Below are 24981 nucleotides of genomic sequence, written 5' to 3'. Positions count from 1 at the left end.
GAGCAGCTACAGAAGCAGCAGTCATAAAACCGAGTGACAATTCACTGACCCCAAAGCAAAGAATCCATAAACTGCTTGTGATACGTACACTATAAAGTGATATTTTTTACATTCTCGGGAAACTCCATATGTATTCAAGGGTTCATGAATATACCTTTTAAAAAAGGTACTCTAGGAGTTCACAGAATGTTGATAGCAAATAAGCTTTCAGAGAGAGAGGCAGTGGAGATGACTAAAGAAAACAGAAGTCAGGAAAACTGTATGAGTGTATCTGATGTGTTTGAAAGCCACTGAAACATTGGAGGTCAGAGCTGCTATATTCACACAACACAGCAAGAACCTAATCATAATTTAATATGCCATGAGTAGCACAATACATACTTAAATGCAATGTGCTGATGCAAGCAATCTGGTCACTCCCACATTATAAAGACAGGTAAATAAACCATTAAACTGTAGTTAAGCACAGCTTCCCATTACATGCAAATCTGGGACAATAGTTAATTGCTTCTGAACAAGTCAGGACTGATAAACCAACTAAAATCTGACTATAAAGATGACTGCTCCTCCTGGCTTGTTTAGGAACAATGAAACCATGGAATCTTGTTCAGACATAACAAAATTACAATGTTTTAACAACATCTTCTGGGTTTTTCTCTCTACTATCAAGTTGAGGAAAGAAATAGGCTGTATATACTTGCACACATCAAGGATTATGACAGGACTAACAGTTTAATGCATCCTTCTCAATTTTAACAATCTCTTCCTATATTAAAGTATAGATTCTGTTTACAGTCTTCCCTCACTTATTGCGGGGGTTACATTCCAGGACCACACGCAATAAGTGAAAATCCATGAAGTAGGGACGCTATATTTGAACGCTATATAGGGACACTCCTGCCACTGCCGCTGCCTTGTGAGGCAAAAACAAAGCTGCCTTAACATCCTTTTCTCTCCCTTCGGCTTCTCCTTCCCTCCTTCCTTCCTTCCTTCCTTCCTTCCTTAGGCTTCTCCTTAGGAAGAAAGTAGAAATAGAGATTTATAATATTATTTCATGATTTATAATATTACTAGCTGTGCCCGGCCACGCGTTGCTGTGGCAAAGTATGGTGGTATGGGAAATAAAGTATCGAGGAATTGGTGGTAGTTAAGGTAAAGGGTAAACGTTTTCCCCTGACATTAAGTCCAGTCATGTCTGACTCTGGGGGTTGGTGCTCATCTCCATTTCTAAGCCGAAGAGCCGGCGTTGTCCGTAGACTACTCCAAGGTCATGTGGGATGACTGCATGGAGCGGCGTTACCTTCCCGCTGGAGCAGTACCTATTGATGCACTCACATTTGCATGTTTTTTAACTTCTGGGTTGGCAGAAGCTGGGGCTAACAGTGGGGGCTCTCTCCGCTCCCCCAATTCAAACCTGCGGCCTTTCGGTCCAGAAGTTCAGCAGCTCAGCGTTTTAACACGCTGCGCCATCAGGGGATATTATTTTCTAAAGGTTGTGAATATACAATATTTCTGATTGATTTTTTTTTTGCCTGTTGGAGGCAAGTATGAATGCTGCAATTAGGAAAAATGATTAGGATGTAATGGCCTTGCAGCTTTAAAGCCTGGCTGTTTCCTCCCTGAGTGAATTTTTTGTTGGGAGGTGTTAGCTGGCCCTGATTGTTTCCTGTCTGGAATTCCCTTGTTTTCATAGTGGTGTTGTTTGTGATATTTTATGTGCTTCTACTGTCTGTAGCCCTGAGAAAACAAAGGATTTGCCAGACTTTGATGATGGGAATACTTTGTTGGGAGGTGTTAGCTGGCCCTGATTGTTTCCTGTGTGGAATTTCCCTGTTTTCAGAGTGTTGTTCTTTATTTAGTGTTCTGATTTTAGAGATTGTATTGTTCTGTTTTATTATACCACATTAATTTTTATATATTCTGATTTTAGTGTTTTTGAATACTTAGAGCCAGATTGTATTCATTTTCACAGTTGACCGCAACACAATAATAATAATAATAATAATAATAATAATAATAATAATAATAATAATAATGATAGTAATAATAATGACTTTGGTAATACACAGTGCTTCACTCCCTTCTCAGCTTCCTTTCTGGAAGAATCCTTTTCTTGGGAGGTGTTAGCTGGCCCTGATTGTTTCCTTTGTGGAATTTCCAATTTCCCTGCTTTCAGACTGTTGGTCTTTATTTACTGTCCTGGTTTTAGAGATTATATTGTTCTGCATTATTCTATCCCAGTAATTATTTCATATTAAAGTAGAATCTCACTTATCCAACATTCGCTTATACAATGTTCTGGATTATCCAACGCAGTCTGCCTTTTCATAATCAATGTTTTTGTAGTCAGTGGTTTAAATTCATTGTGATATTTTAGTGGTAAATTTGTAAATACAGTACAGTAGAGTCTCACTTATCCAACATAAATGGGCTGGCAGAATGTTGGATAAGCGAATATGTTGGATAATAAGGAGGCATTAAGGAAAAGCCTATTAAACATGAAATTAGGTTATGATTTTACAAATGAAGCACCAAAACATCATGTTAGACAACAAATTTGACAGAAAAAGTAGTTCAATACGCAGTAATGCTACGTAGTAATTACAGTATTTATGAATTTAGCACCAAAATATCATGATATATTAAAAACATTGACTACAAAAATGCATTGGATAATCCAGAATGTTGGATAAGTGAGACTCTACTGCAGAGGTCCTCAAACTTTTAAAACAGAGGGCCAGTACACAATACTTCAGAGTGTTGAGGGGCCGAATTATCATATGGAAAAAAAAAAAAACAAATTCCTATGCACAAAAAATTCCTATTTGCTACATTTATATGCTGCCCTTCTCACCCCGAAGGGGACTCAGAGCGGCTTACAAATTAAATTTACATACAATATTATATTATTAACATAGTACAATACTGGCAATAAATTACTATATTATCTATATATATAAAAGAGTGATGGCATCACGGCAATTCACAAAACAACAAAAGTACAGGCCCCCCAACCTCAAAATTTGACAACACAACCCATCATCCACGCCTCAAGGTTGATACAACAAAAAGAAAAGAAAAATAAAGTCCTAATTAGAGGGAGAGCAATAATTGTTTTTATCCAATTGCTGCCAGTTTAGAGGGCTAATCTCTGCCCACTTGGTTGCCTAGCAACCAAGGCACAGCCAGGTTTCAGTTAGGGGACAGGCAGATTTAGGCCTCACTTAGGCTTCTTCCACAGATTATCTAATTTGCACTGGATTATATGGCAGTGTAGACTCAAGGCCCTTCCACACAGCTATATAACCTATTTATAATCTTATATTATCTGCTTTGCACTGGATTATCTTGACTCCACACTGCCATATAATCCAGTTCAGTGTGCATTTTATACAGCTGTGAAGAAGGGGCCTCATATAATCCAGTTCTAAGCAGATAATTTAAGATTATCAATATACAGTAGAGTCTCACTTATCCAACGTAAACAGGCCGGCAGGATAAGTGAATATGTTGGATAATAAGAAGGGATTCATTAAAAGCCAATTAAACATCAAATTAGGTAATCGTTATACAAATTAAGCACCAAAAACATCATATTATACAACAAATTTGACAGAAAAAGTAGTTCCATGCGCAGTAATGCTATGTAGTATTTACAGTAGAGTCTCACTTATCCAACACTCGCTTATCCAATGTTCTGGATTATCCAACACATTTTTGTAGTCAATGCTTTCAATATATCGTGATATTTTGGTGCTAAATTCATAAATACAGTAATTCTATATAGCATTACTGCGTATTGAACTACTTTTCTGACAAATTTGTTGTCTAACATGATGTTTTGGTGCTTAATTTGTAAAATCATAACTTAATTTGATGTTTAATAGGGTTATCCTTAATTCCTCATTATCCAACATATTCGCTTATCCAACGTTCTGCCGGCCCGTTTATGTTGGATAAGTGAGACTCTACTGTACTGTATTTACAAATTTACCACTAAAATATCACAATGAATTTAAAACACTGACTACAAAAACATTGATTATGAAAAGGCAGACTGCGTTGGATAATCCAGAACATTGTATAAGCGAATGTTGGATAAGTGAGATTCTTCTTTAATATGAAATAATTACTGGGATAGAATAATGCAGAACAATATAATCTCTAAAACCAGGACAGTAAATAAACAGGGGAATTCCACACAGGAAACAATCAGGGCCAGCTAACACCTCCCAACTAAGTATTCCTATTATCAAAGTCTGGCAAATCCTGTTTTCTCAGGGCCACAGACAGTAGAAGCACATAAAATATCGCAAACAACACCACTCTGAAAACAAGGGAATTCCAGACAGGAAACAATCAGGGCCAGCTAACACCTCCCAACAACGTATTCCCATCATCAAAGTCTGGAAAATCCTCTGTTTTCTCAGGGCCACAGACAGTAGAAGCACATAAAATATCGCAAACAACACCACTCTGAAAACAAGGGAATTCCAGACAGGAAACAATCAGGGCCAGCTAACACCTCCCAACAAAGTATTCCCATCATCAAAGTCTGGAAAATCCTCTGTTTTCTCAGGGCCACAGACAGTAGAAGCACATAAAATATCGCAAACAACACCACTCTGAAAACAAGGGAATTCCAGACAGGAAACAATCAGGGCCAGCTAACACCTCCCAACAAAAAATTCACTCAGGGAGGAAACAGCCAGGCTTTAAAGCTGCAAGGCCATTACATCCTAATCATTTTTCCTAATTGCAGCATTCATACTTACCTCCAACAAACAAAAAAAAACCAATCAGAAATATTGTATATTCACAACCTTTAGGAAATAATATCCCCTGATGGCGCAGCGTGTTAAAGCGCTGAGCTGCTGAACTTCTGGACCGAAAGGCCACAGGTTTGAATTGGGGAGCGGAGAGAGCCTCCACTGTTAGCCCCAGCTTCTGCCAACCCAGAAGTTCGAAAACATGCAAATGTGAGTGCATCAATAGGTACTGCTCCGGCGGGAAGGTAACGCCGCTCCATGTAGTCATCCCACATGACCTTGGAGGAGTCTACGGACAACGCCGGCTCTTCGGCTTAGAAATGGAGATGAGCACCAACCTCCAGAGTAAGACACGACTGGACTTAATGTCTGGGGAAAACCTTTCCCCTTTACCTTAACTACCACCAATTCCTCAATACTTTATTTCCCAGACCACCAGACTTCACCACAGCAACGCGTGGCCGGGCACAGCTAGTCTATATATATAAAAGAGTGATGGCATCACGGCAATTCACAAAACAACAAAAGTACAGGCCCCCCAACCTCAAAATTTGACAACACAACCCATCATCCACGCCTCAAGGTTGATACAACAAAAAGAAAAGAAAAATAAAGTCCTAATTAGAGGGAGAGCAATAATTTTTTTTATCCAATTGCTGCCAGTTTAGAAGGCTAATCTCTGCCCACTTGGTTGCCTAGCAACCAAGGGACAGCCAGGTTTCAGTTAGGGGACAGGCAGATTTAGGCCTCACTTAGACTTCTTCCACAGATTATCTAATTTGCACTGGATTATATGGCAGTGTAGACTCAAGGCCCTTCCACACAGCTATATAACCCATTTATAATCTTATATTATCTGCTTTGCACTGGATTATCTTGACTCCACACTACCATATAATCCACTTCAGTGTGCATTTTATACAGCTGTGAAGAAGGGGCCTCAGATAATCCAGTTCTGAGCAGATAATATAAGATTAGAAATATACAGTAGAGTCTCACTTATCCAACGTAAACAGGCCGGCAGGATAAGTGAATATGTTGGATAATAAGAAGGGATTCAGGAAAAGCCAATTAAACATCAAATTAGGTAATCGTTATACAAATTAAGCACCAAAACATCATATTATACAACAAATTTGACAGAAAAAGTAGTTCCATGCGCAGTAATGCTATGTAGTATTTACAGTAGAGTCTCACTTATCCAACACTCGCTTATCCAACGTTCTGGATTATCCAACGCATTTTTGTAGTCAATGCTTTCAATATATCGTGATATTTTGGTGCTAAATTCATAAATACAGTAATTACTATATAGCATTACTGTGTACTGAACTACTTTTTCTTCCAAATTTGTTGTCTAACATGATGTTTTGGTGCTTAATTTGTAAAATCATAACTTAATTTGATGTTTAATAGGGTTATCCTTAATTCCTCATTATCCAACATATTCGCTTATCCAACGTTCTGCCGGCCCGTTTATGTTGGATAAGTGAGACTCTACTGTATATACAATGTGTTATAATTATTATATATTATTGTAAATTATATTGTGTAATATTATATGTAAATACAATATATTATATTATTAAAATGATATAAAAATATTATATTATAAAACTAAGGGTGGGGGCCAGATAAATGACCTTGGAGGGCCGCATCCAGCCCCCAGCCCTTAGTTTGGGGACCCCTGCTCTACTGTAATTACTACATAGCATTACTGCGCAAGGAACTACTTTTTCTGTCAAATTTGTTGTATAATATGATGTTTGGTGCTTAATTTGTATAACGATTACCTAATTTGATGTTTAATCGGCTTTTCCTGAATCCCTTCTTATTATCCAACATATTCACTTATCCTGCCAGCCTGTTTATGTTGGATAAGTGAGACTCTACTGTATATTGATAATCTTATATTATCTGCTTAGAACTGGATTATATGAGGCCCCTTCTTCACAGCTGTATAAAATGCACACTGAACTGGATTATATGGCAGTGTGGAGTCAAGATAATCCAGTGCAAAGCAGATAATATAAGATTATAAATGGGTTATATAGCTGTGTGGAAGGGCCTTGAGTCTACACTGCCAAATAATCCAGTGCAAATTAGATAATCTGTGGAAGAAGCCTAAGTGAGGCCTAAATCTGCCTGTCCCCTAACTGAACCCTGGCTGTCTCTTGGCTGAGTTGGTTGCTAGGAGACCAAGTGGGCAGAGATTAGCCCTCTAAACTGGCAGCAATTAGATAAAAACAATTATTACTCTCCCTCTAATTAGGACTTTATTTTTCTTTTCTTTTTATTGTATCAACCTAGAGGCGTGGATGATGGGTTGTGTTGTCAAATTTCGAGGTTGGGGGGCCTGTAGTTTTGTTGTTTTGTTGGTCGCCATGATGCCATCACTCATTTATAGATGTGTTTATTAAAAAACCGCAAAACAGCGAGTCCGCAAAAAGCGAACCACGAAGTAGTGAGAGAATACTGTAGTAGGCTCATAGGATCTGTAACTCAAAACATGTAGAAGTCCTCAGGTTTGGAAAAGTCTGGCTTACTGTAACTCAGCTGGGATCCTGTCGTCTCCTGCTGCCTTGTTATTGGCAATGCTTCTTAAGGGCCATTCAACCTCACTCATCAGGATGTCTGCTTCTAATTTACTCACCACACTGTCAAAGGTATTATTATCCTTCTTATACAGATCTTCTGTATATTCTTGCCATCTTTTCTTGATCTCTTCAGCTTCTGTTAGGTCCCTACCATCTTTGTTTTTGATCATGCCCATTTTTGCCTGAAACTTGCCTCCGATGTTTCTGATTTTCTGAAAGAGGTCTCTTGTCCTTCCTATTGTGTTGTCTTCTTCCACTTCCATGCATTGCTTGTTTAAAAATAGTTCTTTGTCTCTTCTAGCTAGCCTCTGGAATTGTGCACTTAATTGGGCGTATCTCCCCCATCGCTGTTTCCTTTCGTCTTCCTTCTTTCTTGGGCTACTTCCAGTGTCTCAGCAGACAACCATCTTGCCTTCTTGGTTTTCTTTTTCTTTGGGATGTACTTTGTTGCTGCCTCCTGAACAATGTTGTGGACTTCTGTCCATAGTTCTTCTGGGACTCTATTTATTAAATCTAGTCCCTGAAATCTATTCTTCACCTCCACTGCATATTCACTAGGAATATTTGTGAGATCATATCTAATTGGTCTATGTATTTTCCCAATTCTCTTTAGTATGATTCTAAATTTTGCATTATGAAGTTCATGATCTGAACTACAGCCAGCTCCAGGTCTTGTTTTCACCGACTGGATGCATGTCCGCCACCTTTGGCTGCAAAGGATGTAGTCAATCTGATTTCGGTGTTGACCATCTGGTGAAGTCCATGTATAATCCTATTTCCCATTTGGGCCTAACCAATTTCAGTCATACTTGGTCTTCAGGCTGCATGAATTTTTCATAGAAAGAAAACATACATTGCCCTTTTCATAGAAAGTTAAAAAGCATGATAATTTCCATGCCACGTTTCATTTTAAAATTCATGAGGCTTATTCTTTGAAAACATTTTAACAGGAAAACAGGTTACTTAAGTCTTCTATCATTCAAAATAAAAATAAAAGATAGGCTACTGCTTTATTTCTAAGTTGGATAACACCAAGACTGATGCCTGCCTAAATATCAGATCCAGTTCTATGATAGGCTGTACTATTGCCAGATCTCCAGGGCTGTGGAAAATCTGTTGTCAAAGGAAAACACTTGAACATACAGTAGAGTCTCACTTATCCAACATTCTGGATTATCCAACGCATTTTTGTAGTAAATGTTTTCAATGCATTGTGATATTTTGGTGCTAAATTCGTAAATACAGTAATTACTACATAGCATTAATGTGTAATGAACTACTTTTTCTGTCAAATTTGTTGTATAACATGATGTTTTGGTGCTTAATTTGTAAAATCATAACCTATTTTGATGTTTAATAGGCTTTTTCTTAATCTCTCCTTATTATCCAACATATTCGCTTATCCAACGTTCTGCCAGCCCGTTTAGCTTGGATAAGTGAGACTCTATTGTATACATAAAGGCACACCTTATCATAATCATTACTTTATATCTTCTGTGGGCAGAGTCCTGGCTCTTGAAGGCAGTTTTCAGTTCTAGATCAAAGTAACACTTGGAAATAAGGAACATTGGGTGCCAGCTGATCGGGATTTTTTTAAGAAAGGAAGAAGGGCAACGATTCTCTTCTGAAAAAGAGATGATGCAAACTATATGGATCTGAATAGACACCTTTTGAAATGTTATTCCTGTCTCTTAATCACAGCTATGCAACCACAGTTCATGTATTAAAAGAAAGCAGGGGGTTATTTCAATTCAGGTCAGATAATTGTTTATTTAACAATGTCTGCATAGCTGCTGTCCTCATAGTGGTATATGCCAAGAACCAACCTTCTACAAAAAGCACCATTGACCTGTACATGCTCAGAAACCATCTGTTGCAGATTTGATATACCTTTGACGAGCAGAAGCCCTGAGTTGCAAATAGTTAGCTCAAACCTTGGCTCAACTGTGAAAGTCCTCTTAGGTCCTCTCCTTTGCCCTAGTCTATAACATAGAGATAAGAATGATTCTGGACAACCCTGTAGTATTTTAAGATTATTAACATAGGCGAAACATTATCAGCACAGGCAAAGTGCTATAGAAATATCCAGGTATTATATTATTATTACTACCATCACATGTTTTCTGGTGGGCCTCTCTTGGTGCTAATTAAGCCCCGACACTGGGTAAAGATCGAGTATACACTAGCAGCTTACATCTGCAAGCAGAAAAACAGGTCCTGTCGCTTTTTGAATAGGTATAGCTGGAGGATGTGCAATTTCAGCCTGTTCATATCCACAGTTGCTTTTCAACAACAGGCACAGAGAGGCAAACACAACATTTTTAATGCCAGCAAAAGTGTCAGAACTGGGCATCCCCTTGTTTGCTGTATAATAGGAAGCTCAACAGAGAGAATGACTGAAAGAAAAAGAAAGTAAGGCAAACATCCTAACTTGACCTGAATGGGTTTATGCTTTGCAGTTAAATCCACAAGGCTCAGCAGCAACAAAAACGATGGCATTCCAGTGAAGGCAGCATTCACAAAATGGGAAAGGGCTTGCTCTTGGCTGGGGCTGGAGTAGGCACACATACAGTGTTGCCATGGAGACTGCTAAAATGCCATCTTGCTCCTCTTGGCATCTATTGATTAAACACTTTTTAAATGCAGGTCTTAAATCTCATTCAAACTGGAAACCAGCACACAGCATCTCTGCTACACACTCAAAGCCAAACAAGAGAAAAATAGAAACTCTAAAAGGTTTTGACTTGGATCTAGGCCTAAAAAGCATGAGCAGCAACTACAGATAATGTCCTTAAATAAATCTGCCTATATCTTACCAGTGAGTGTCTGCTATTTCTGTATGTCATGCATTTGTATTCAAAAATATGGTTTAATTTATTGGTTGGTTATAAGAGTATATGGTATAGAACAATGGAGAGGTGGAAAAAGAAAGGGATATAGGAATGAATGCTGACTGGTGGAATGTCCAAGGAGGTTTGCCTAATGCTGTTGAATGACAATTGGTAAAGGACAGCTGGGAGTTTGATTTGAGAGCAGTTAGACAGAGGGTTTTGAGTCAGGTGAGGGTTGGAGAAAGAAGAAAGATTTGGTCAAGAGGTTTGTCTGGGTTAGCTTGAGGGGCATGTGAGAGTGGTGTTTCAAACATAACATTTAATCAGCTTTAGTATATCTAACTTCTGTAAATATCCTTTTTGTTTTTATTTGTGTTTGTTCTCTGTAAACAATGGATGCATCTACACACTGTAGATTTAACGTAGTTTGACATCACTTTAGCTACTATGGCACAATGCTTTGGAATCATAGAATTTGCCATTTTGCAATGTCTTTAGCCTCCTCTGAGAAAGAGTGTTGATGCTTCACCAAACTGCAACTCCAAGAATTCCATAGCATTGAGTCATAGCAGTTAAAGTGATGCCAAACTGCATTTATTTTACAATGGAGATGGATCCTCTGTCTATCTGAAAGCTTGGAGACAAACAAGAGGAGTGGCATCATTGAGGACAGAAATTCATGAATCCTAATAGATTCCTTGAGAGCATCTATACATCCCCACAGCTGATGTTCTGCTAATGGGACAAGATGCGGTCATTTCAATGCAGCAGAGGTGGGAATCGGAGAGTAATTGCAGTGATCATCACAAAAGCTTTCATATTTGCCCACAATAGTGGGATAAGAACACCCCACAAAAGGTGGGAACAGGTTGGGGAAAACCCATACTTTTCCCCACCAAAGAAATTCAGTATGGAAGACAAGGTTCCTCCACCACTCTCTTTGTCTGTCTCTCACTGACTATTTCATCCTCCCAACCATCTTGGGAGGTAAATTAGGCCTGGAGGCTGTGACTGGACCATGATGATTATTGTTATTATTTATACCCCACTTTATCTGCCCCGCAGGAGAGATTCCCAGATAGCTGTTGAACAAGGATTTGAAGATTGGTCTTTAACTTCTAGTGGCGTAGCCATAATCAGCCTTCTGACATTTTTAGAATGCGGCAGGTATATCAAGTCTTGAGAGCTAGACATAAGCTCTGAATAATACCCCACATATATTTGTGAAATTGAAAGCTGTTGAAATAAAAAGTTGCATTTTAAAGAAAATAACTTAGAAAATACCAACTATGTTAACTAGATTTATGAATTCACAAATACGTTATTCAAAGTAACACTTTTAACATGTATCTTAAATCATATGGACCATGTGTCTTGTGCTGCTAATCAAGAATTCAAAAACAAAACAGGGAAAAGTTAATCTGAGCTGAAAACAGTTTTGAGTAATTGGCAAAGTATCAGTCACAGAGGCTGAAATGATCCAGAAAGTATTATATAATGCTTCAGTCAATCAGGCCAAAGCAGTAAGATTCTGTGATTTAAGGGAATTTTCTCTACTGGCTGGGTTGCTGATGTCTCTGAAATTAAAGAACCCAGTGGCTGCTCTTATGGGGCTAAAACAATATATTTCACATCCATTTAGAAGCAGTGAAGTTAGTAAACCCCCAGGAGAATAGCACTATCTTAAATTTAGACCTGAATGATCGTTGTAAAAAAAACAGCCCTATGAATGCTTAATTTGGTGTTGAATCTTAAGAACCATTTATTCTATCAGATTTCGGAAGACTTTCCATAAGAACTAAAAATGTACTTCAAAATATACCCAAAATGCTAAGGAATTTAAATTATTTTCTTTATTGCAATTTTTCAATAAAATACTTAGAATCTAATAATAAATACATCTTTAAAATGGGGGGGGGGGGGGAAGAGAGATTGAAGCCAGAGAGACACTGCACATTGCTTAAAGGAAGATTGTCAAAATGTTCCTTTTTCAACCAAAGATTCTTCAGGGCGGCCCACAGGCAACATGATTCCGATCGTGAGTTAAACCAAAAAGTATGTTATGTTATGTTATCAAAAGCAAAACAGCAGAAACTCACTCAGATTGAGCAGGTTCATAGGCTTCTAAAGGAAACATGCAATAACCTCCTCCCCACTGCAACACCTTAATTTCTCTTCTCTGCATTTGCCCCTGCTTTCGCTGCTGAAGAAACTTTGGTTCAGCATATCTGCTTGTAGCATTGTCCAGAAACTATTCCTGATCTCTGTCTAATGATTCTCTGCCTTACTTCCCTTCTGATTACCCATCATAGAGGACCCAGCTGTTTTTATCCTCCAGGAACTGCAGCTGCCACTCTCCTTAACTGTTGTGTCCCAGCCCTTAAATGCCTCTGATAGCTATTTTAGTAACATAGATCAGCTGGAGATAATTTATTAATTTTCTATATTTGTAAACAACGCATTCAGGGTTGCTCTCAAGGAAAAATAAGGAAGTAGCTTTAAGGATCCTGCATTTCCCAGTACGTCCAAAAGCCCAGTTGGAAGTAGTTATACCCAAACCGAGGAAGAGAACTTGAGGACTCAATCTAGCTTCAGAGGCAGGGTACCTGAGGCAAGGAACCTGTCCCACCACTTCGCCAATTTCGACACTGATCGTTTGATTGTTGGATACAATAGTATACTTCAGAAACCACAAATACTTAAATAAAAATATTAAGTTAGGACTCTCATTTCATCCTAGCTCTTATTGGAACCAGCAAAGCTTGATCCTATAGTAGGACCACTCACTGCTTTTGCAGAGGTTAGAGGTGCAGGGTCCCTGCAAAAGTGGAATTTTTGAAAAATTGGGTTTTTCAAACCTGAAAGAACATTGTTATAGGACTTGCTAGGTCCTCCAGCTCAACTCTGTAAGTGACTCACACTGGAGACATAGAGATTCCTAGAGATAACATATTAATCAAATCCACAACTAATCAAATCAACAAAAAGTTAAACCTCCAAATGTGGAAGGTCGACTGTATTAGGTTTAGACAATGATTAAAGCAGTGCCTCCTTTTAATTAGTGTTGTCATAGCTAACTGTACCCTAATACATTTGAGTTTTCCAGACAGTTTACTCCTTCATCAGTTTGCCCTTTGGAAAACAGATTTTATTATTCCATCATGGTATCTCCCAATCTGCTACTTAGCATTTTCAAAAGTATTGGTCATTAGTGTTAAAGATGAAAATAGCATAGGGAGTAGGAGAAATCACTTGGGCTGTACAGAACCATAAGGCACTACCACTCCTCAGTCCGTCACCTGAGACAGCTGCCACTCACTTTGCCTAATCACAAGCTCAGCCATGGGTTTTTAAAAACTAATCCAAAGGTTTTACGGTCAGCTCTGATGTCATCAGGAAAAGAGCCTTTCTCTAAAATTAGAGGTGTGCAACTCTGTGCAGGGTATTATTTCACACAGAAAGCCGAAGTAGCAGGACAGGATAGTAATCATACTAGTTTATCAAACATGGTCATTAAGCAATGTATGCAATTAACAGGTGCTGCTTTAAACAAACAGAAAAAAATACTACATTACAAGCCCACAGATCAGTGGAAACAGGAGCCCTATTGAAAAGAATGACTTCCACATGATATTATCATAGAGCTGCTAGGGTAACTCTCTGGTAATATACCAAAGAATTGCCTGGAGAACCCAAAAAATCCTAGAGAGGGCAGATTTGGTTGGATGCAGGTAGATGGGTACAGCAATTATACTGTGTTAAAATACCTACATTTCATGGTGCAACACATTTTCAGAAGACAGTTCATGCAAACATTTTAATCAGTTTGAAATATTCTCTTTTTTTTACATACTTTGTATTTTTTTACATACTTAGCATCAGTGTGTTCACACTGGCACTTTACCACAACTTCGATACAAATTCTACCCTTACCATAATATGATTCATATCCAACCAGCAAAAGATTGTAGTTAAATTAATCCAATAAGACTCTTCTGTTTTTAATAGCTATATGCTGATACACATGCAGGAAACTGTGAAAATATTTCAAGGACAGTATGTAACCTTCGGTTCTCCAGATGAATAAAGTGGCCATGTGAAAGAAATAATGTTAAAGTTCTTGCTTATTTTTTCAGTTTATATATTGTCTTTCAGTCAGAAGTGACACTCAAGATGTTGCATAGAAACAAAACCAGAGGAAAACTACAGTGGTTGCTTTCTGATGAAGTGAAAGCCCACACAGTACAGAGGTAAAGTATACTGCTGAAAAAAAATCACAGAACAATATCCTCTCCTCACGGGACCAATATGCAGTTTCATCCATGTCTGACAAATGTGTCCTCTTTTAGCAATTTGTAGGCCCTCCAACTTACAAAAGGCTCCAGAGGTCCAAAGTGAAACTAAATTTGCACACTGTGGTACAAGTGGGTATCAGCAATGGGTCCTGTAATGTGCTGAGGCCTTACAAATTGCCTAAGGATGCCTGATGGTAATGGTGAAAATGCTACTAAATACAGTGTTCCCTCACTTATCGCTGGGGTTACGTTCCAGGACCACCCGCAGTAAGTGAAAATCCGCGGAGTAGGGACGCTATATTTATTTTAATATTTAGACATTATTTCAGTAGTTATACACTATTTTAAGTCTTTATCACCAATTGTGTGTTGATATATCGCCTCCTTCTCCTCCCATTGCCGCTTGGGTTCTTTTTCTCTCTTCAGCTTCCTCCCTTCCTTAGGCTGTAAATTGTAATTTTTTATGATTTATAATATTCTTTTAGAGTTTAGTGAAAAACCGCAAAACAGAGAATCCACAAAAAGTGAGCCGCAAAGTAGTGAGGGAACACTGTATGTCTTCTTACAAAAGATAAAGAGAAGGCTAGGCCAGGAACTCCCTTTCCCCACTTACAAGCTGTGGATTCAATCAAGAGCTGCTTGTAAACCTGCCACAATGGAAATTTGTAAAGAGGTGAAATCAAGTTGGATTCTTCTGGGGAACAAGGAGTTTTGAGTACAGATGTGAAGAGAAAGAGTTTCAAGACACTCTATGGAGAAAATGGTCAGAACGAAGTATCGTTTTGCACAGAACGAAGTATTTCGCACAGCATTCACTGTTTTCTGAAGAAAAGGATTTTGGCAGAAAAAATGGGTGCATGGGGTTCAATAGGAAAAGTCCCAAAATGAATATACACGCAATCAAAAATGCAAAAAGCACTGCAATCTCAACAGAAATATAACTTGGAAAATTAATTGTTCTTATATGTAATTAAGCAAATATTTACATCTCTAGTCTTGAGAAACTAGGCACGAAGTTGAACACATCAAATAGCTCAATTGAGCTGGGGAAAAGGCGTGAACTCTCCTCCACTCCCTTCTCCACCATATTTGACAAATCCTCCACTCTTTCCAAAGCCATTTTACATATTAGCTAAAGTCTTTAGCAAATACGTATACATAACAGCAACATGTCTAGAGTCCATATGTCCCCTTCTAATAATTATGTGGGTATAATACAATAATGAAACCCTTCACCCCCATATTATCCATGCTAAGCACCCTTCAATTATGAAGCTACAAAACTGCCCAGCAGGCAAATACCAGGAGATCTGGCCAAAAGAGAGGAGAAAACTCCCACTGGCAGCTTTCCCATGCCTTCCATGACCCTTAGAAAAGTTATTCTGGATTTCAGTCAAGGAAAATAACTTCCCCTAGATTTGCCCTTATCTCACCTACCTGATTCATTTGTGGAGTTCATGTTGTCCTTTGATGAACAATATGCAAGGAGAAGGCAGCTGTTTGCAAAGCTAAGCCTACAGCAGTGTTCACATAGGGAATTAAGGAGCTGATGGTAGAGATGGTCAAATGCCGTCCTGCCAACACTGCTGGGGCATCTCTGTGGCAAAGGGGCAAAGTTCTTTTAAGGAATCCTAGAAGGAGGGGGGAAAAAGCAACATGTCAGTAAAAGGTGAATTGTGCTAACCAGTTAATGTGTCTGGCTATAAGCAAGCTATTTCCAAAACGACAGAACTATGAAAGGCTTAGAAAATGGGTCTGCTGGAAAAGGCCCTGTATCCCAGAATCTGATCCCAGATTTTCTGTTTATCCCAGATTATCTGGCAGTGGGAACTCATACAATCCAGTTTAATGCAGAAAACCTGGAATCTGATCCTGGGATATAGGGCCTGTCTGGAACAGCCCTCTGTCTTGATCAGTTTCAAGAATTGATAGAGACTGAAGAAGGAGTTAGGATTGTTCCAACACCAGAAACATATTTTTTCATTGAAAAGAGCAAAATTCTATCTTCATCTGCTATGATCCTTATCTAATCCAATCAGGGTGGCAGTGTAGGCAACTTTTAACAATACAAGTATACCTTTGCACTGATGTGGTGTCAGCGTTTTTTACAAGACTGTTCTTGATTACTGTTCTCCTGTAATTAACTGCTAAAATGTAATTGTGTTTAACTGTTAAAATTTAACAGCACAATGGTAACTGGTTTCAAAAATCTTTCTGCTTGTCCATTTTGTTGATGTGTACATTGATGTGTACATGCACTCATCCATAACCATCTAGTCCATTGATATGACAAGCACAACCCAGAAAAAACCTCTTTGTTCCCATGCTTGTTCTTCTTGATTCTTAAGATCATCACAATGCAACAAACTGTACCACCACTACCCAATCTCAGTCATATGTCAAAGACATTTCATCATTATTTATAAGGCTCAAGGCGAGGCTCTTGTGCTATCAAAACATTGCCATAAATAAGGGAGAACTAGCCTTCACTGGGATTTAAATATTAAGATGGCATTTCTAATTTCCTATTTAACTTAAACTACCAAGAAACACCTGGTGTGGAATGAAAGCTTAATGAAGAGTTTATATCTCTCAGAGCAATCATGAACACAATTAAAAGCAAGAACTTGATCCTATACTCTGAGCCAGAATGTTTGCGCCATTCTCAATATGGTTTCTGCTATACAAAAATGTCAACATTTATTTTAGGAACTGAGACAATTGAATACAAGATTTTAACAAGGAGCTTCTCGATCTTTATATCCTGGAGAAACTCCTGAAATAATTTTTCATGTCTCAGGGAATCAGGCATAAAATTTTATCTCCAACTCTGTTCTAAGATAACAGAACTACTAGATCACAGACATGGAAAAAACCATCTAGCTGAAGTCTCAAAGCCCTTCACACATTATTATCTCAGTAATCCTGTTCAAAAGCTTTGTAACAGCCAGTATTGTATTCTCTCTATTACAGATGGCCAGTGAGGAAGGGAGGGGGAGAGGGATTAAGGTTAAAAAATAGTGTCTTGCCTAGTAAGTTTATGTGAGCTCAAAGGCTACACAAAAAGCAGGTTAGACACACAAACTTGAAGCAAGGACACACATATCTGATCCAGTGTGTACACCACAGACACAGCAAACAGGTACATCAAATCAGTGTCCAGATAGCAGAAAAGGTCAGAGAAAGAACTGAACTCATAAAGATCCCTCACCAGTTAGACTTCCTTGAAAATTTCACAAAAACATAACTTGGCTGCCAGAATATAACTCATCATGAAAAGAAGATTCCAAGTGAGGTACTTCAAGTGCAAAGGCATTCTGCAAATGTTATGCAAGCCTCCTGCTTCCCTGTTATATTACACAAACTGTTTGTTTGTCCACCCCATTCTAAACAACTGTCCCATATTTTGAAATAACAACATGGGATAAGGCCAAATAAACACATTCAACTTGAGGAATGAAACCCAACCTTGCTTTTCTTGATGTAAACTCTTCATATCTCTTCTCCTCACTAACTGATTTTCTCTTACACATGCACAAACAAAATGCACTCCTCTTTAGTAAATGTTACAAATTATCATAGTATATGTATGAAAAAACAATTGTCAGCCAAGGAAGGACATCAGATAATTACAAATGCAAAAAACTTATAGAATGCAAAGTAATCTTTGGAACTTCAGAAATTTTGAGTCAGATAGTTCTGAAGACCATGTGACTTTCTCATTTGCAAAAAAAATGGGAAGTGTGGTCAATTCTTTGCCAAATTTTAAAGAAAGTGTGCACACATACAAATATGCAAACATCTACACACTTAGCATGTACCTGGTGAAGTGGACTCTAGTCCACCAAAACTGATCCCATAATAAATATTTTTGTGTAAAGTGTCAAAAAACACTGCTGTTTTTCTGCAGCAGACTAATACAAATTCCTTCTGGGTATTTTCCACACTCCATGCATCATATTTCACTGATGCCATAGTTCTTCCTATGGCATTCTGCAGATGAAACAAGAGTTCACATTTCATATTTCAGAGATGCAAAATCAAGATATCAAATAAAAAAGAACTTCCCATTACAACAGCCACTGGTAATTATGATATATTTATTTTGCTCTTTACCCTAATCCCCCACCTTTCCTTCTTAATATTTCTAACTCATCCCAAGCACAAACCTGTGGCAGACCATCAATAAACACCTTATCCTTTACACAAGCAACCTGCACACTACCAAGTCTTTGTTATTCCCCAAGTCTTAAAGAAATGGCAGAAAGTAAGCTCTTTCATAGTCCCAAAGAGACGGCAGAGGTGGTCATTTAATGGAAACAGTATACCTAGCAACAATGTTCAAGAAGGAGATGTGTGGATTCTTTTTTTCTCTTCCCTTCTTTCTTGTTTGCAGATACTCTGTCAACCAGATGCAAACTTCTCAAACCATAGGGATGAGTACAGAAGTAGGATAAACCATACACTCACAAAAACACATGTGCAATGAATGAAGATTCAGAACTCATTCACTTGTCTATATTCACTGCTTAGTGTGAAATCATACCCATCTTGGAGATTATACATTACTGAGTTCATACAACAGTCCTTCTGTATCCACCAATTATAAATCCATGCAAAAATCCACAGCTCAAAAATATAAAGAATAATTGCAAAAAAGCACATTTTGATCATTGCCATTTCACACAAGGAACATCGTTCTCCTACATCATCGTACATAATGAGCATCCATTGATTTCGGTATCTATGAGGGGTCCTGGAACCAAATGCTGGCAGATATCAAAAGCCTATTGTACTTAGGTTAGTGTCACTTTCAGGGTTGACAATTACCTGCAGTGACTATGTGGGTAGTTTGAACGTAGTTAAGGACATAAGCTAATTTTTAGAAAAAAATTAACACTTCTTTATGTCATTCCATTGACTGACAAAGAGATTTGGAACCTTGAGAACTTCTTTAAAGTTATTTGCATATGCTGCATATGAGCATCCATAAGGCCCCTGGAACCAAACGTCAGCAGATACCACGGATCCACTGTACAAAAAAGGTAAAACTTTTCCCTTGACATTAAGTCTAATCAAGTCCAACTCTGGAGGGTGGTGCTCATCTCCATGTCTAAGCCTCAGAGCTAGCATTGTCCGCAGACACCCCCTAGGTCATGTGGCCAGCATGACCGCATGGAGAACTATTACTTTCCCACCGGAGTGGTACCTATTGATCTACTCACATTTGCATTTCTTCAAACTGCTAAGTTGGCAGAAGCTGGGGCAAACGAAGGGAGTTCACCCCATCTTGCAGATCTGAATTGCTGAACTTCTGGTCAACAAGTTCAGCAACTCAGCGGTTTAACCCACTGCACCACCGCGGCACCATTGTACATGAACATATACTTTTCATCCTCTTTTCTGACATTAAGCATTTATAGCTGATTATTTTGGTTGTGGCTCTGAATTCCCCCACCACCACCACACACAAACTTACTTACAATTTTACACACACACACACACACACACACAAGCTGGTTTTCTTTTTAATGACAGAGAAGGAATGGAGGGAGGAGCCTGTCAAGCAATGCCTGAATTTCGTTGTGACACTGAAGCTCCACACTTACTAACATTTACACACATACACCCACACACACACACACACACACACACATATATATATATATATACACACACACAAGGCAGCTTTCTTTTCAGTGACAGAGCAGAATAGAGAAAGGATCCTGTCGAGCAATACTTGAATTTCACTGTGGTGTTGACGTCACACAGTTCAGTTACTCTGATTCACACATGCATGCATACACACACACACACACACACACAAACATCATGTAAACATTATATATTACACGCAGCTGAGTTTTCTTTTCAATGATAGAGCTGAATGGAGGGAGAACCCTGTCAAGCAATACCTGAATTTTGTTATGGCACTAACACACAACAGTTTTCTTTTCGATGACAGAGAGCAATGGGAGAGGAGCCTCATATTTACCTTCACACACACACACATACATGGCTGTTTTCTTTTCAATGACACAGCGGGACGGAGGGAGCAGCCTGTCAAACAATATCTGAATTACATTATGGCACTGAAGCCCCACACTTACTTACACTTACATCTATCTATCTATCCACACACACGTCAAACAGATTTCTTTTCAATGACAGAGCCGGATGGAAAGAAAATGAAGCAATAGCTGAATTTGATTATGGCACTGAAGCCCCACACTTATACTTTCTTACACACACATATGCAAAAGGTGATTTTCTTTTCAATGACAAGAGCGGGATGGAAGGAGGAGCCTGTCAAGCAATACCTGAATTTCATTAATGAACTGGAGCCCTACCCTTACTTTCATTTACACATCTATCTACCTATCTATCTATTTACCTGCCTATACATACAAGGCAGTTTTCTTTTCAATGACAGCGTGGATTGAAAAAGAAGCCAATGGAGAAATAGCTGAATTTTACTATGGCACGGAAGTCCCACACTTATACTTTCTGACACACACACACAAAAGGTTATTTTCTTTTCAATGACAAAGCAGGATGGTGGGAGGAGCCTGTCAAGCAATACCTGAATTTCATTATGGCACCGCAGTCCTACACACATCTATCTATCAGTCTATCGATCTATCTGTCTGCCTGCCTGCTTACCTACCTACCTACACACATGGCTATTTTCTTTTCAATGATAGGGCAGGATTAATAGGAGCCTGTCGAGCCATACCTACATTTCATTGTGTCATTAAAGCCCCATACTTGCACTCTCACCACACGCATATATGCACACACAAGACAGTTTCTTTTCAATGACAGAGTGAGGTGCAGGGAGGAGCCTGTCAAGCAATACCTCAGTTTGATCATGGCATTGAAGCCCCACACTTACTTACACACAAGGCAGCTTTCTTTTCAATGACTGTGGGATAGCAGCACTATCCTATCAAGCAATACCTGGATTTTGTTATGGCACTGAAGCTTCACCCTCGCTCACACACACACACACACACACAAATATATATCATATCAAAAGAAAAGCAACTAACATGTGTGGAAGTGTAAGGAAGTTTGAGGCTTCGGTGCCATAACAAAATTCAGGTATTGCTCCCTCCATCCCACTGTCATTGAAAAGAAAACTGTCTTGTGTGTAATATCATGTGTGTGTGTGCACACGTGTGTATGTGTGTTACACACAAGACAATTTTCTTTCCAATGACAGTGGGATGCAGGGAGCAATACCTGAATGTAGTTATGGCACTGAAGCCCCAAACTTACCTGTACTTATACTTCCACACACGCAAGGTGCTTTTCCTTTCAATGAGAGACTGCAACGGCAGGGAGACGCCGGTCCAGCAATACCTCAGTTCCAACTTGGTGCCACAGACTTTGAACACAGTTACCTTATCAGGGGTGTGTTAAACCCGCCACAAACACCTCACACCCAATTGCCCTCTCCCATACTGGCCCTTGGCACACACCACACAGCTTTCTCTTTCTCCCTTGTTGCCTATTTCCCTCCCATACTTTTTTCATAGAATCATAAAGTTGGAAGAGACCTTGTGGGTCATCCAGTCCAACCCTCTGCCAAGAAGCAGAAAAATCGCATTCAATGCACCCCGACAGATAGCCATCTAGCCTCTGTTTAAAAGCCTCCAAAGAAGGAGCCTCCACCACACTCAGTTCAGTCCAAACTTCAGGACATCCCAGAGACACCTCTATCAGGCCCCCAACCCTCAGAGTCTCTCTCATTCTTGTATCCCCTTTTCCAAACCCCACAACACAGCCCTCTGTGAGTGCATCAACGCCAGGCATGGGCAAACTTGGGCCCTCCAGGTGTTTTGGACTTCAACTCCCACAATTCCTAACAGCCGGTAGTTTGCCCATGCCTAATCTACACTGTGACATTAATGCAATTCAGCACCACTTTAAAAGGCTCTGGTTCGGTGCTGGATTTTGTGAGGTACTTTGGCAGAGATAGCTAGATGACACCTTGTAAAACTACAACTCTCACGATTCCACAGTATTGATCCATGGCAGTTAAAGTGGTGTAGCTGCACCCTAAAGCAGGACCTCAGAGCCAGGAGCTGCAACAGCCCAAAGGAAGGAATGGAGGTCTGCTGTGGCTGCACCAGTTCTCCTCAGCCATCCCTTTCTTTCTTTCTTTTACCTGCCAGAAGCTGAGGGAAAATGGCGCGTTCCTGTTGCTGCTTCTGCTGCTTTTTCCTTGCAGATGTTTCTTGCAGGATGGTCAGCTTGCAATTACTGGGCCCAGCCTGTCCCAGATGTGTTCCTCCCCACTGCCACACACACACAGACACACAAAGGAGAGGAACTATAAGCGGCTGTCCCTGCCACGGCAGCCCTTCATAACCACAGCAGCAGCAGCAGCAGCCTCCTCCTCCTTTTCCTCTTCTCCTCCATCTTTGCAGCTGGCTTCGCTCGCCCGCCGCTGCTGCCGCCGCCAAACACTAACAACAACATTCGGTGACGTCATTCGCGGTCACGTGACGGGCCCTGGCTCTATAAATAGCCCGGCTCCCTCACTCGCTTCTAATCTGTGGGGCGGGGGGCGGGGTGGCGCGCGGGGGAGGCGCCTCGCTCTTAAAGGGCCCGCACGTGAGTCACTTCCCTAACTTTGTGGACATTGAAATAGAATAAATAATAATACAGTAATAATAATCACCAAACACAACTCTCTTCAACTGTTCTCCTCATACTCCCTCAGAGAAAACGCCAAATTATACTCCATTGAGGGGCCCCTAAGACCAAGATGGCACCTCAAGCCACATTCACCAAGTCAAAGCACATGCACTACCTGAAGTAAGTCAAGTTACTGAGTTGCTAGGATCTAGACCAGGGAAGTCATACTACCCCTCTTTCTGCCTTGGTCAGACCACAACTGGAATACTGTGTCCAATTCTGGGCAACACAATTTAAGGGAGATGTTGACAAGCTGGAATGTGTCCAGAGGAAGGCAACTAAAATGATCAAGGGTCTGGAGAACAAGCCCTACGAGGAGCGGCTTAAAGAGCTGGGCATGCTTAGCCTGCAAAAGAGAAGACTGAGAGAAGACTGAGAGAAGACATGATGAGGGCCATGTATAAATATGCGAGTGGAAGTCATAGGAAGGAGGGAGCAAGCTTGTTTTCTGCTGCCCTGGAAACGAGGACACGGAACAACGGCTTCAAACTACATGAAAGGAGATTCCACCTGAACATTAGAAAGAACTTCCTGACTGTGAGAGCTGTTCAGCAGTGGAACTCTCTGCCCTGGAGTGTGGTGGAGGCTCCTTCTTTGGAGGCTTTTAAGCAGAGGCTGGATGGTCATCTGTCGGGAGTGCTTTGAATGCGATTTTCCTGCTTCTTGGCAGAGGGTTGGACTGGATGGCTCATGAGGTCTCTTCCAACTCTATGATTCTATGTTTCAGAAGCATTTTCTCCTGACGTTTCGCCCACATCTATGGCAGGCATCCTTAGAGGTTGTGAGGTCTGTTGGAAACTAGGCAAGTGGTGTTCATATATCTGTGGAAGGTCCAGGGTGGGAGAAAGAACTCTTGTGTGTCTGAGACAAGTGTGAATGTTGCAAGTGGCCACCTTGATTAGCATTGAGAACCTTGCAGCTTCGAAGCCTGGCTGCTTCCTGCCTGGGGGAATGCTTTGTTGGGAGGTGTTAGCTGGCCCAATTTAGGTAGTTCGGTTCACCTTGGAGAAGGTGAACCATATAGTAGGCTTTTTTGTTGTTGTTTCCAGGGCTTGTTTTTCAAAGTGTTCCATGTAGAAATTTGCTACTGAGATGAGAGGACTCCCCATGGCTACTCCATCTTTTGACCCACCTAAACTGGGCTTTACAGGCCAATGGAGACTCCACCACAGACATCAGAAGAGCTGCAAGGCCAAGAACAAGCCATGAGAGTAAATACACCGAGGAAAAGTGTTCTTACCATACATCAAGGGAATCACTGATCATATAGGGAAGCTGATGAAGAAACACAACCTACAAACTATCTACTGATCCATTAAGAAAATCCAACAAATACTACGTTCAGCAAAGAACAAGAGAGATCTTCTCACCTCTGCAGGAGTCTACCATATACCATGCAGCTGTGGGCAAGTCTACATAGGGATCACCAAACGCAGCATTCCCCAAACACGAATCAAGGAACATGAAAGGCACTGTAACTAATACAACTAGAGGAGTCAGCCATAGCAGACCACTTGATGAACCAACCTGGACACAGCATATTATTTGAGAACACAGAAAAGCTGGACCATTTAAACAACCACCATGTCAGACTACACAGAGAAGCCACTGAAATCCACAAGCATGTGGACAATTTCAACAGAAAGGAGGAAACCATGGAAATGAACAAAACCTGGCTAACGGTATTTTAAAAAACTCTAAAACCAGGACACTAAATAAAGAACAAGACTCAGAAAATAGGGGAATTCCAGACAGGAAACAATCAGGGCCAGCTAACACCTCC

The 24981-nt window shown here is 39.9% G+C and overlaps 1 protein-coding gene across 2 annotated transcripts in view; it reads right to left on the bottom strand.

The window, feature by feature from the left end:
* Positions 1 to 22981, bottom strand: part of hdac5 (histone deacetylase 5) — a 115396-nt gene extending 92415 nt beyond the window's left edge. For both annotated transcript variants that reach the window (XM_016994632.2, XM_062957401.1), the window contains exons 1-2: positions 22666 to 22981; positions 15930 to 16123 (exon numbers count right to left, since the gene is read on the bottom strand). In XM_016994632.2, the coding sequence (XP_016850121.1) occupies positions 15930 to 15951 (22 nt within the window). In that variant the 5' untranslated portion in view covers positions 15952 to 16123; positions 22666 to 22981. The remainder of the gene's footprint in view (positions 1 to 15929; positions 16124 to 22665) is intronic.
* Between the last annotated feature and the right edge of the window lie 2000 nt (positions 22982 to 24981).

This window comes from Anolis carolinensis, chromosome 6 (assembly GCF_035594765.1).
Source record: "Anolis carolinensis isolate JA03-04 chromosome 6, rAnoCar3.1.pri, whole genome shotgun sequence".
NCBI lineage: Eukaryota > Metazoa > Chordata > Lepidosauria > Squamata > Dactyloidae > Anolis > Anolis carolinensis.
The sequence above is the reverse complement of the archived record's forward strand: the minus strand, read 5'-3'. Positions and strand labels throughout refer to the sequence as shown.